The sequence below is a fragment of the Phalacrocorax carbo genome, chromosome 2 (assembly GCF_963921805.1).
Source record: "Phalacrocorax carbo chromosome 2, bPhaCar2.1, whole genome shotgun sequence".
NCBI lineage: Eukaryota > Metazoa > Chordata > Aves > Suliformes > Phalacrocoracidae > Phalacrocorax > Phalacrocorax carbo.
The window spans coordinates 141,759,972-141,773,687 of record NC_087514.1 but is presented as its reverse complement, the minus strand read 5'-3'; the positions used below and the strand labels follow the sequence as shown (position 1 = coordinate 141,773,687).

General features: G+C 39.6%; 1 protein-coding gene across 2 annotated transcripts; it reads right to left on the bottom strand.

The window, feature by feature from the left end:
* Positions 1-943: 943 nt before the first annotated feature.
* On the bottom strand, positions 944-11,613 carry SAMD9L (sterile alpha motif domain containing 9 like). Of its 2 annotated transcripts, XM_064444615.1 has the most exons (3): positions 11,476-11,603; positions 11,173-11,273; positions 944-8,225 (listed from the first exon to the last, which is right to left on the bottom strand). In XM_064444615.1, the coding sequence occupies exon 3, from the start codon at positions 8,222-8,224 to the stop codon at positions 3,461-3,463; it is 4,764 nt and encodes a 1,587-aa protein (XP_064300685.1). In that variant the 5' UTR covers position 8,225; positions 11,173-11,273; positions 11,476-11,603; the 3' UTR covers positions 944-3,460. The 2 variants fall into 2 exon arrangements, with proteins under 2 accessions (XP_064300685.1, XP_009510531.2); XM_009512236.2 differs by lacking the exon at positions 11,173-11,273 and having other exon boundaries at positions 11,476-11,613.
* Positions 11,614-13,716: the final 2,103 nt, after the last annotated feature.

The window sequence follows — 13,716 nt, the reverse complement described above, 5'->3', positions numbered from 1 at the left end:
TCTGTTTCCCCTAAGACTTCCCTAGTGGAAATTTTCCTTTCTGTCACCAGTTGTCAAGCCCTCTCCATGTTCTGTATTTCTAGCTCTGATTTTAGATAGACAAGGATCCTCAGTACTCCCAATTTTCCCCCCTCAAACTGAGTTTTGCAGGCCTCATGCTCCACCAGGAGAGGACTCCTCAGCTCCTGTTCCTACACAGGAGTTCACAGTCCACAAATGCTGCTTGGGCGCAGCGGGGACCCTGCCTGGCTGCACCATTAGCGCACTGGGGGGAGCTGCTGAGATAGTATCACTATAGCTTGTGAAAGTCAAACAGCTTCCTGGGCCTCCCTGCCTCTCCTGCTTCCTGCAGACCTGGCTTTGGCTCCTGTACAACCAGGTTGTCTCCTCCAGGTTTCTAGACTCAGCACTGAGGACAGGGCTGAGCTCTTGGCTTTGACTTGGCCCATCACGGCCCAGACCTGCAACTTCTGGGGCTGTCACCTGTGTATAGACTCTGCTGTTAAAACCCAAGTTTGCATATGCCATAAATGCCAGTTTTTTCAGGCCTCACAAGCAGGTAAAATTAAGCTTATGCAGACAAATGTCCCCTCACTTCTACCTTTTTTTCTCCTACCAGAGTAAACCTTTTTTTAAACACCACTCCAAAGAATTCCTGAGTGTGCTGGAAAAAGCTGGTAGAGTTGTTTCACACAGGCAATGCAACATATTTTTTTCTTGACCTCACACTTGGAAGCTACAGAGCCTTTGGCTTTAATTAATATCTGAGGCAGATATTTGGCATGGGAGAGCTTAGTTTTCAAAATACAAAGATTAACAAAGTTATGAGCCATGAAAAAAATGGTCTTAATAAGTAATGGAAAATAGGAAGTCCTTGTAAAAAGCAATTCTGTCAGCCTTTGTGTGTGATACTTGTCAGCAAATACAGTTCCACAGTGTGCAATTAAGGGTTTTATCAAATATCTGTATTTATTAAGGACTACTGCTGATAAAAGTACAATTTTATAACAAACAGCCTGATATGTACAATAAAATATGTATTTCTGTAAACTCACACAGGCATGAAGTGCAGTGTCTAGCATGTAATGCACTCACTGTACCAGATCCCAAGGGTTATTAGTAAATGTACACACGTTGCAGGCAAAAAGTCTCAACTTGGGGAGTTTTACTTAATTTATTGCCTATTAACATAAATATTTAATTACTGATTGGGGTATTGAGAAACCAAGAAGACAAACAACTAAGCAAACACTTAGGGAAATGCCTTTCTTCCCCTTTTAGCTTCAGTACAACACCTCTCCTTCCCCCTTCCTAGCTGCAGCTCCCCTTGTTTTCACTTCTGCTCAGTCCTTTCCAATCCTCATGCCAAGGTGACGGGCCCGCAGCGGAGGAGGTAGGTCTCAGTGTGTAGCGGTTTATTTTTGCCACTCCTTGCTTCTGATTCGTTTCTTCTGATTCTCTGCTGCTCCTTCCTTCTTGTTTCCTCTGCCCAGGCATGGGTCACCCATGGGCTGCAGTTCCTCAGGGGTGTCCCTGCCCTGGTGTGGGTCGCTCCTTTGCAGAAGTGTGCCTCCAGCCATGCCCCAACAACGTCCCTCTCCCTCCAACACCATCTCCTCCACCGTTTCTCCTGCCCAACACAGCTGCTGCTTTTCTTAAACTTGTCTGATAGTGGAGGTTTGGTAGGCGATGGGGTGCTCACACCAGTGCTGGAACTGGCTGCAATGGGCCCAGGGTGGCTCATGGCCTCCCGCCATGAGGCAGCCTGCAGCCGCCTGCCACCGCACCCTGCTGGGTGTGCCCGATGTGCCACCCTACACAGCTCAGCGGAGTTCCAGCACATAAAAATATTCGCAGTTCCAAGAAGATGTGACTGACTGAGATGAAGACTGAAGTCTTCAACTGCCATGAAAACATGGCAAATTATCTTTATTTGGAAGGGTAAATACTTTAGTAATGGATAAATTGTATGGTCATATCCTGAGGGCTAACTAGAACAAATAATGTATTATCATGAAAATTGATCCTATAGCACTCTATCTGAAATAGAAATATACTGTTAGAGACAAAGTGGATACAGGTTAAAATGAAGTGCATTCTTGCCAAGAGAAATATATTTTGGCTAGAGTTAAAAAGCAGTCTGGATTATAAAATAAAACTCCTTATCCATATTTACAACTAAAAGAAGAGCTGCACTAGAGCAGAATGGTCCCCTGCTTTATTATTTTTGTCAATTTGTTTTTACTAATCTGTTGACATGTCACTTATTTTTGCCTGCCTCCTTGCCAGACACAAAGAGCAAAGAGAACTTGTGGGGTGATGAAAAAGCCATCCTGCAGACCTCTTTCAGGCAGTTCATTGCATTGAACTCTGGTTTTCATGAATTGTATGCATGTAGAGCAAAGTGTAACAGTAGTAACTTCTTGTTTCTGGTGTTTTTCACTGATATCTTTTCCTTTTTTGGAACATTAATTGTGTCTAAACAGCAGGCAGTTTTATACACGAGGGAGATAGTGCAATCAATGACCACTTTAAGCATTTAAATTGCCGATTTTTGCAAGGATCAGAGTTGATAAGAAATCCATCACTAGTGGAATTTATATGGAAAGGAATGACCAAACTGGATGAATTTTATATAAAGCAGAAGACCCACCACAAAAGAATAAAATCTATTTAATATGGACATCAAATGCCAACTGTGTGCTTTTACAGTACAGCAGAAAGTAGTGGTATCTTTAATAATCACATATTTAGAAATGCCCTGAGAAGGTAAAACACCAGAACTTCTGTCCTTTCACAACACGTACAGCTTGGCTATTAATACAGGCCTATATGCAAGTGCATTACATTATTCAAGCATGAAAAATAACAACGTAGAAAACAATGCTGCTTTATAACTGAATGGCCTTTTACATTACCTGTGTGCCAAAATGACATCAGATACAATGGAGCATCAAGAAATGTTACATGATACGTGTTTTCTAACATACATTCCTTGTTCTTACATTACTTATAGAAGAGTATGAAAATTGTGGTGACACATCCTTCCTTACAGCAATGGCAAAAAAGCTAGCAAGACAGTAGGGTTCTTAAAAGTGATGGTATTTAAAGATAACATTTTCAAAATATTCTTTTTTAGAATTCTCTCTCTTTTTTAATTTTTATATATTTTTTGGAATGATAGCTCATGTTGTTATCAACCAAAGAACTTTGGGTAGTAGTGACCAGTCTACAGGACTAACTGCACCAACATTTCAGTTTGACTGACTGTCCAAACAGCAGTTATGACAGTAGAGACACAATTCTGCATGGGACTAAAAGACTAACATAGTGAGGAAAGAAATATAATGGACACCCTGAGGTTGTTATTTGCAATTGTTGACCAAAAACCAACCAAACCAAAAAACAGTTAAAGGACAATTTTGCCTGAAAAAGCCTTGTAGCTGAGAAACTGGAATACCTATTGTCTTAATGACAGGCTTTGTGTGTTGTATGCCAGGAGACCAGCAATGGAAAACGCAAGGTAAAAAGACACTCTTTCTATGTTTGGGCCATTTTTCAATAGGCATGAGGGAACAGGCTGCACTGGTATCCTAAAGGTTTCATTGCTGCCATAGTCTATGTAGATAACCTTACCCTCAGCTCTTCCATGCAAAGGAAGCAAAAGATCTTGAACAGCCTGTTCCTTCCAGATATTTCCACTCTGCCAGAGGGAATTCAGGTCCTGTTCTGAAAGTGAACGAAAAAGCTGATCAATTTTTCCTTTGTGAACAAATCTGTTCAGGCCACTGCCTTTTGCCAGATAGAAAAGGGCCACAGGCTGCCTGGAACGATGCAGGGTTCCATAGAGCTCTTTGAAAGACTCACTTAAGCGTCTAACAAAAGTTTCCATTTTGCTGGATTCTTCATTTAGTTGTTTTATATTTTGGGGCCAGAAAAACAAGGATGCTAGGAAGAAAGGCTCTACACAATGTGAGGTTGGTTCCACTTCCTGCAGAATGTTTAGAAGCAGACTTTCCAGCTTAGAATATAAATTAGCTGTTATAGGTTTAATGCAGTTCAGAACAACATTTGCCAAAATTAAATTCTGTTTGTCTTTCAGAGTTGCTTGTGCATTCTCCTCACACAAAAATGCATATGCTTCTACTATGTCTTCTATTTCTCCGTCATCATTTCGGTGATTTCTGTGGAGGTATTCCAAAATGCCAGAAAAGGAGCCTGCTTTGGAAGCCTCCACAGTGTCCCTGTATGCTTTTATATGCTGAGACATGGGCCACTTTGAGACCTGTTGACTTTTCAGTTGCTCAAAACTGAAATCACAAAATATTTCTTTGTATTTGGTGAAACGCTCTTGAACCTTCTCATACAATTTTGCATCTACAACTTCTTTTTCATTGGTCTGTGTTTTGAAAAACACAAAGTAATCTTCAAAGAAGTCAAATGCCCTTTTCAACCGTGACCGCAAATTACATAAAAAGCTGGTATAACATTCAAGAACCTTGACCATTTCACCCTCTGTGTTATCTACAGCCAAATCAGTATTTCCTGAAAGATACTTTATCATATTTTTTCTACACTGTAAGTCCTTTCTGAAAAAAGGAACTTGCCGAAGGACATCAATAACATAAAGACCAGTTTCTATCTCACCCTGATAACCAGCAGTATTGTAAGTTTCAAACTTTCTTTTAAACTTTTGATGATGTGAATATTGTTCATTGCCTGCATTTTCAGCTTGTTGCTGCGATTCTCTGAATGCATTTGAAGCATTCTGAGCAAGCTCTAGCAAGTATTCCAGTTCCTCAGCTCTCAGGACTGCACTCTTTGCTTTGGACTCTGCGGTTCTCAGCTTATTTTTAAAGACTTGACCTAGTGTATCTGATATGTATGAATTGTGTGGTGCTCTTTGTTTGGCTGCTTTGGCCCAGTATAATGCAGAGTCAAATTTCCTTTCTTTAATGTAGAAGTATCTTGCTAAGGCTTGGCAAATGTAAGCATTTTGCTCAAATCTAGCGGATGCTTGTTTTAACACACATTCCACATTACCACTCTTCTCTTCCCTATGAATGGCTTCAATTAAGGGGGAAAACAATGTGTCTGACTCATCACCATGTTCCTTGCGCTGTCTAGTAATCAGCAGGGTTTGTGTATCACGAATAAGTTTGTCTTGCTTTAATGAAGACTTATAAAATAGATCTTCTTTCAATAAATGCAATGTAATTTCACTTTTAGGCAAGTCATAGGTTAGTTTCAATTCTGTTAGGCAGTGAGATGCTATCAATGGGTGAATGATACGAAGACCTTTGTATCTTGTGTATTCATGTACCTGATCATATATTAGAATATTGGAACAAATTTTCATCTTTTCTATCAATTTATCTTTACTGCAGCCAATCTCTCGAGAATTAATTCCTAAGAATTCTTCACATAGTGATATTGAAACTGTAGATGTTCTTACATATGCGTTTAGCAGTGTCAGATAGCAAACAAGTTGTGCTTCTTTAGAGGCAGTATTCAAGTTATGCAAGGTATTTTTTACCACTTTTTTAATGTACTGTGTATCAAAGTTTTTCTTCATAATCATAAATGCATAGAAATTGTCAGGATTTTGATGCACCTTTTCAATATATTTTAGTTTCTGATCAAAGGCCCTTTGCTCTTTTTCAGAAAGGATATGTTTTAAAGAAATACTGTTCGAGGAATTGATTCTTGAATTTTCATCAGGATTCTGAGATCTCATACAGTTTAGAATGATCACTAAAGGATTTACATATGGAATGCATTTTTCTATTATAGCTGCCTGAATTTCTTTCTGCAGAAAATAGATGCTTTCTTCCTCTTCAAAATCATCTACAAGAAGTAACACTGGTAAATAGCCTGTGTCATTGTTAGCTCCACAGGTGAGTAAAGTTGTCAACTGTGTCCCCAAATCACTTTGTTTGTTTTTCAGAACAGCACATCTGAATTGTTTCCGAAGATCCCAAAGGATATGCATAGCTAATGTTGTCCCACCACAGCCTGGGTGGTGGTAAAGGTTGATAATTTTTACAGGTGATTGATTAGCACTGTTAAATGAAGACACAATTAGGTGTTCAAGCTTTTCATAACTGTCCCTTCTGATAAAATCTGAAGTATAATTTTCAGAAGCAAAATAGAAATTCCACCAGGATACTTTACCACCTCGATAAAAATCTTCTTCCCGCTCTTTCAGGAAATTCTTAAACTTATCCGCATCCTCCTCTATTCCTGTGTTTTTGCATTCATTTTCACAAAGTATTTCCAATGCTGCCATGGAGTCTTCTTTCTTCTTTAGAAGAACAGTAGAATGACCAACAGAGGGCAGAAGTCTTTCAGAAGAGTGTGTCATTGATTTTAATTTTATGATGGTACCATTTACCATTTGCAGGGTTAAATTAGAAACACATTTGTATGACAATGCTTCCTCACTAATGCCTCTAGCATGCAGAAGATCTTTCCATCGCTGGTATGTACCTGCACCAATGCAAATAGAGACAATGTATTCTAGTCCCTTTAATTCTTGGTAAAATGTCATAAAAGTCTCAGTAAGGGGATCTGCTGGATCTTCCACTGTGGAAAGCAAAAGAAACACTATTAAAAACTTTCCACTCTGCTTTACATCTTTGTGTGAAAGAAATGAAATCATTTTTCTGACACCAGCAGCTCTGTCTCGTTGCCATGAAGTGGGATCTAATGGTAGTTCATTATTGCCTTTGAAGTCTGATCCACCATTGCAAAAAATCCAGTTGGTCTCCTGATGCAGTTTCAGTTTTTCAGCTTGTTCAGAAGCTGAGCCCACCTTGTTTTCATAATAATCTGGGAAGTGAGGTTTGGCATTTCGATTTTTTTTGTAAGTCTTGAACACACCATTCATTTCTGATTCAGAATCAAAGTCAAGCACAGCAAACCACTTTATTTCCTGTAAAAAGTCTAAGTGTGAAGTTTGACTTGGGTGACACTTGTTTGTTACCAAAATGTAGTAGTCATAATAAGAGCTATCTAGTGAGTCCCTGTTACCTGTGAGCAGACTAACTAGCTTTAGTCCTTCATTCATTGACTTCTTTTGCTTTAAATTATGTTCTTCCTCTGCTCTTTTACGAGAATCTGCTAAAGATGTCAAGGTACCTTTAAAAGTTTCAAATTCTTTTGTTTTTTTGATATTTTTGGAACTAGCTCCATCCCGGATGAAGACAGTTTTTATCCAACACTTACTATCATATTCATATGTGTTGGTACAGAAATATTTTGTGCCACAGTGGCAGTGGCTGGGAACAACATCTATTTCAATGACAAACCTATGTGATGGAGTTCCATTTTGTAATAATACTTCCACAAATCTAGGTTGTCTAATGCAAGCTTTTGCAATGCTGGTGTAATTGCTGATAAAGTACTTTCCAATGAATTTATTAAAATGATCAACATATGCTTCCTTCTTGGTGACTTCTATTCCTTCAATTTCCCCATGTGGATTGTCACGTACTCCAAAATGAATAGTGCCATTTGTGCGGGAGTTCATGCAGGCTGCAGCGAATCTAAAGACTTCATTGCTAAATTTCATCATGATATCCTCTTCTAGTGCCTTCTCTGTGTTGGTAAGTAATTTGAATTCATGTGCTGGATCAATGAGATTGAGTGGCCCTGTTTCAGGGACATTAAGGATATTATACTGTATGTATCGAGTACCATCACTGAAATTATCAAAAGGATATGGCATACACATCTTTCCAGTTGGGTGCTGGCTGCTTGACAGTGGCTTCTCTGATGCATTCTGTTCGTCAGCTGGCTTCATTGCTTTTTTGTCTTCTATGGGCTCCGTCTTAGAATCATGCAGTATACTGGAATACAATGACTGATATTTCTTCTTGCATTCTTTCTTAGCAATTTCTCCATCTTCTCCTTCGTCAAGACTCTGCTCAGTGCCTTCTTGTTCCACAGCCTGGTTTGAACCTTGAGCTAGAATGTCATGTTTTTTCAGGAAATCTATTATTTCAAGAGCAGGCCCATGAGGTATGCCCATGTCTACAAAATCTGCTTTAGTTGCCAGTTTCAAACTAGAACCAGTCACAGCTTGTTTAAACAGGATTTCTGCATATTTCTGGTCAATCTTAATAACTTCAGTTGCCCATTGTTTGACTTCCTCTTTTGTCCACTGTCCAATATGTTGATATGAATGTGATTTCTCTTTTTTTTCAGCGTTAGTGTTTTCCATTCTTTAAGGAAAAAAACACAAAATTGCTAAACAAATTATTTATAATAGCCTATTAACTGAATAACATGTATTTCCTTGCTATTATCAACCATTAATTTCTTCATTAATGTAATCTGCCACATGGAATACTACAATTCAATTAGGGGACATCATGGTAATGTGAAGTAAGATCATATATAAGGCATTAGCCTTATAAAAGACAGATTTATTACAGAGTGATTTTATTTGAATCCTGTTTTTAAACCACTTCTGTAGCTGACACCACACAAATCTTGTGACTGATACCTATTTGTGGTCATTTCAACACCTCTTTGTGGTTGTATGGGCTATCCAATAATAATAAAAAAATCATGAAATCATAGAATCATAGATCCTGAGTTGCAGGAGACCCACAAGGATCATCAAGTGCAACTCCTGACTCCACAGAGGACAACCTAAAAGTTAAATCACATATCTAAGAGCATTGTCCAAACACTTCCTGAACACTGACAGGCTTAGGGCCACGGCCACTTCCCTGGGGAGCTTGTTCCAGTGCTTGCCTACCGTCTCAGCGAATAATTTTTTCCTAATATCCAATCTGAACTTCTCCTGATCCAGCTTTAAGCCATTCTGTCATGTTCTATCACTGGACACCAGACAGAAGAGATCAGCACCTCCCTCTCTGCTCCACCTCACAAGGAATTTGTAGACAGCAATGAGGTCACCTCTCAGCCTCCTCTTTTCTAAGCTGAACAAACCTAGTATCCTCAGCCACTCCTCATAAGTCATGCCCTCTAGTCCTTTCACTATCTTTGTTTCCTTCCATTGCAATATTTTTATATTTTATATTGTGGAGCCCAAAACTGCACACAGTACTTGAGGTGAGGGCACACCAATGCGAAGTATAGTGGGACAATCACTTCTTTTGACCAGTTTACTATACTGTGCCTAATGCACCCCAGGATACCGTTGGCCCTTTTGGGCACCAGGGCACATTGTTGACTCTTATTGTGCTCACCATCAACCAAAACCCCCAGATCCTGTTCTACAGGGCTGCACTCCAGCCTCTTGTCCTCCAATCTATACGTACATCCAGGATTATATTTTCCCAGGTGCAGAATCCAGCATTTGTCCTCATTACATTTCATATGGTTGGTGACTGCCCAGCACTCTAATCCGTCAAGATCTATCTGTAAAGACTCTCAATCAATGGCTCCTCTTAATTTAATATCATTGGCAAACCTGTTTAGTGTGCGCTCAACTCCTGTGTCCATTGAAGAGAATGGGCCCTAAAATTGAGCCCTGGAGAATGCCACCAGTGACTGGCCACCAGCCAGGTGTTACCCCATTTACTACAATGCTTTGAGTCCAACCCTTCACCCATAATGTTGTCTACATGTCCCAAATGGCTCTCATTAGGTTCCCAATTTGGTGAGGAAGAAAAATCATCTGCGCATGTAAATCCAACCTTTTTATTTTTACCCTTAAATGTACAGAATTAGGTACAGAATTTGCTTGAATAACACTACAAAGAGACATCAGGGTGTACTGCTGTGATTATTCAGCTGTTGCTATTGCAAGTGAAAGGAAAATCTTTTCCATATTGCCTTTTCAGTACCTTTTGCGTTCACTAAGGTTTCTCAAATTAAATGAAACCAAGTAGTTCAGCAGCATTTGTGGAGATAAGTGACAGGAAGAAGAGCATCTTACAATCCACTTGGTCTTAGTAAATGTGGACTTTTTACAAAAACTTTAAAAAAAGAAGCACAATAAAATAAAATAATTCCCCTTAATAGTGTCTAATTTTACTTTAACCTCTCCCTTCCTTTGGAAGAATTATATTCATCCAAAACTTTTACTTTATGGAATTGCACCCAGCTACAGCTGTTGCATTAGTGGTAATGGTGTCCTCCATGAACCTTTTCTTATTCGTAGCTGAGTGTTCCTAAGACAAAATGACTTCTGAGATTCTTTTCAATGAAATTTTGTTTTCTGAAGGAACACTTGGTTATCTAAGTCATCCTAGTGACATGCTTTCCTCAGTCTATTATTTGATTTCCTAAACTGTAAACTTTAATGAGAAGCAATAATAAAGATTTCTTATAGCTAGTGCAGGAAAAGAGCTGTCCTACCTTTGGCCAAGCTGCCACCTGATTTAACTAATGAACTGTGACAGCAGAGAAAAAAAGTGGGGCTGCAGGCTACAGAAGCTTGCAGTTGCATTTTCCCTTAACAGACCATCCCTTTTGCTCGTAGAAAAAGAAGTAGTTTCTAGTTCTTTAAATGCCATTATGGTAACTTATTGTCAAAAACTGAGGGTGCAGGAGGAAAGAAGCTAAATGTTTTTAATCCATGACTGAAGTAGCTATCATATTCACCAGTAACTCCACCCTGGGTATCTCAAAGCTGAGAAAAGAAACTGAAACTAAAGCACTTCTGCTCAGAGGCAGTGTTCAACCATGCAATGTAAAAGTATTACTTTAATTCCCACCAAACTTAAACTTTCTAGTAAAGGCACAATTTACTCCTGACATAAAAGCAAACATGTCTATGTCCTTAAAATAGTTACTCCACATTTTAGTGTTTAGAGCCCCCCTAATGAGATAAAGCTCCAGAATGCAATACTTTCGTTTCCCAGACTTGACGCAGTGTTTCTACGTTTCATGTTACCAGCTAGTTAATGAATCTGGCTGAATGAAATACTTTAAAGACGTCCTTTTCCAACATGGAACAATTCTATCATATTATTTCTGCAGAATAATTTATTTGAGGACATACTCCTTGGGATTACTTCACTGTAGTCTAGTAACAACCACTTTTCATGTGCAGATATTTAACAGATTTGGAAGAGTTTGTTTTAGTAGATTATAGATCATCTTCTATATAAAATTAATGTCTAAAAAAAGAGAAAAGAAATGGTATCAGATCTTCATATATTCCAGCTTAGAAGTAAATATGCATGTACTTACTGTAACTGTTCGGTTCTGCAGGTTTTTTCATATAGTTGTTCAGTACATGCATTTTGTTCAAGCAGGAAACCCAACAGCTACAATTCAGCTGAACTGCTTTTCTAAAGTATTGGGGGGGGGGGGGGGGAAACAAAACCAACAAAAACTAAAATGAATTTATAAACTTCTAACAGAAGTCTGGGGTCAGAAATAGTAGGAAGGATAGAGCATTGCTAGACATGATCAGTTTTTCCCAGTGGCAAACATCCATCTCTAGAGGAGAGAAATGAGAGTGCCTGCTAGAGAATATTTATTATTCCTTACCTTTTCGTTGCATGCTTCTGTTTTACCCTTCCACACGGTGTCTAACTGCTGTAGACTGGGCAAGCCAGAAGCTGGGTGTTGCAGAGAAATAGAAAGATACAGGGTGTTTGGGAGGTTCTACTGCTCTCCACCCCTTTTACCAACAAAGGTTGCTTCCGGTCTGCCTCTTCCTAACTTCCTGTTTGGATTCTCTTAGGATATTAATGCAAGGATTCTGTTCTAGAATTCTGTTCAGACAGCCTTGTCCTGAGCTACTATCCAGAAGCTTGAGAAATTAGGAAACACCAATACTTAGCAATACTGAGATAATAAAATGCAATTAATTAGACGTATGGTCTTAAACAATCAGAACTTTCCTGGAATGAGGGGGAAATAATACAAGAGATGCGAATACAAGAGATGTGAATACTCTTCAATATAGACACTTTAAAATAATCATGCTTACTGACTTGCTTCTCATCTTGGTTGCTTGATTTCCCACACTGCAATGATGTTAGTTGACTCCTGGTCTCCTTCTTTGGAGCAAACAACTAGTTTGATTTGAAGTGTAACTTGGGTATAGTTCTGTGGATAGTTTACTCCAGAAATGTTTTCCCTTGGGCAGTGTGCTTGTATTGTACTGTATTGTGCTCCAGTGCCCAGTGAACAAGCTTTATGTTGTAATACCCTGCTATTGACTGCTTCTACTTCTAATGTTTCACAGTACTGACGCAGACCTTACCATACCCTACTCCACTGAGCACTGCCATTACCCTGTTTTTTCATCCTTTGTCCTTGACTGTTTTGAATGACCACAATAAGTAGCAGGCTTCTGAGGAAGGTAATGATGACCATTAAAACACATGTGTTTAGGAGGGTGGCAGCAGGAGTGCTCTCACTAGCAGTTGTGTGTCAAATCCCACAGAAGAGGTTGAAAATCCTTGTCCTGGGTGTAAGGACCCACACTGGAGTAGTTGACGAAGGACTGCAGCCTGTGGGAAGGAGTGCAGCTGGGACAGGGAAAAACTGTGAGGAGGAAGGAGCAGCAAAGAGGAACAGCTATGGACTGACCAAACTGTTATGAACTGATCACAGTCCCCCATTCCCCATCCCCCTGTGCCGCTTGGGGTGGCGGAGGGAGGAGGTGGGAGAGTTGAGAAAGGAGGAGTGAAGTTGAGCCTGGGAAAATGGAGTAGGGTGGGGGGAGGTTCATAGAATCATAGAATCATTAAGGTTGGAAAAGACCTCTAGGATCATCAAGTCCAACCATCAACCCAGCACCACCATGCCCTGAAGTGCCACGTCTACATGTCTTAAATACCTCCAGGGATGGTGACTCCACCACCTCTCTGGGCAGCCTGTTCCAATGCCTGACCACTCTGTCAGTAAAGAAATTTTTCCTAATATCCAATCTAAACCTCCCCTGATGCAGCTTGAGGCCATTTCCTCTCATTCTATTGCTAGTGACGTGGGAGAAGAAACCCAAGGAGGAGAGTTTTTTCTTGTTTCTCACCATCCAACTCTATTTTAAATGGCAATGAGTTAAATTAATTTTTTCCCAATTCAAATAATGGTAACTGGTAAGTTATCTGTCTGGCTTTTTCCTGACCCAGGAGCTTTAGCATCTTATTTTCTCCCCTATCCTGCTGAGGAGGGGAAGTGAGAGGGTGGCTGGGTGGGCAACTGGCAGCCAGCTCAGGTCAACCCACCACAATCCTTCAGAATTATATCTGTTCTGAGAACAACTGGGTAGGGTCACCAGGGTACTGCAAGTTTTAGAAAGCAAGCAGCATCTCCAGCCACCACTAAACCACCTGTGGAAAAGTAAGCATCTCTTCCAGTTGTTGACGCTGATCATATTAGTACTGCTTTCTATCCTTATATGCTTTCCTATGTACTTCAGCTATTTCTTAAGTCTTGGCATGCACCTGTCTGCTATTGCACAAATTCTTACCAGAAAAATTATACCACTACCTATTGAATCCCTAATTGCTGCACTTTTCAGGAATGCATCCTCAGCAGATAGAATGGTATGGCTGTACATTAAACAGTTCCATATATTCACATGTCAAGGCCAAGGGATACAAACTAATGCTTGATGTGATGCAGTAAAAACATCCTTTTCAGGGATTGGTGCAGGACTGACATGATGTTAATTATTTGAATTATATCATATATTAATTATATGAATTATTATTTCATAACATTTTCTGGTATGAAAACTATAAGAAACAATAATACTGTCTTTGACTTAGCACGTGG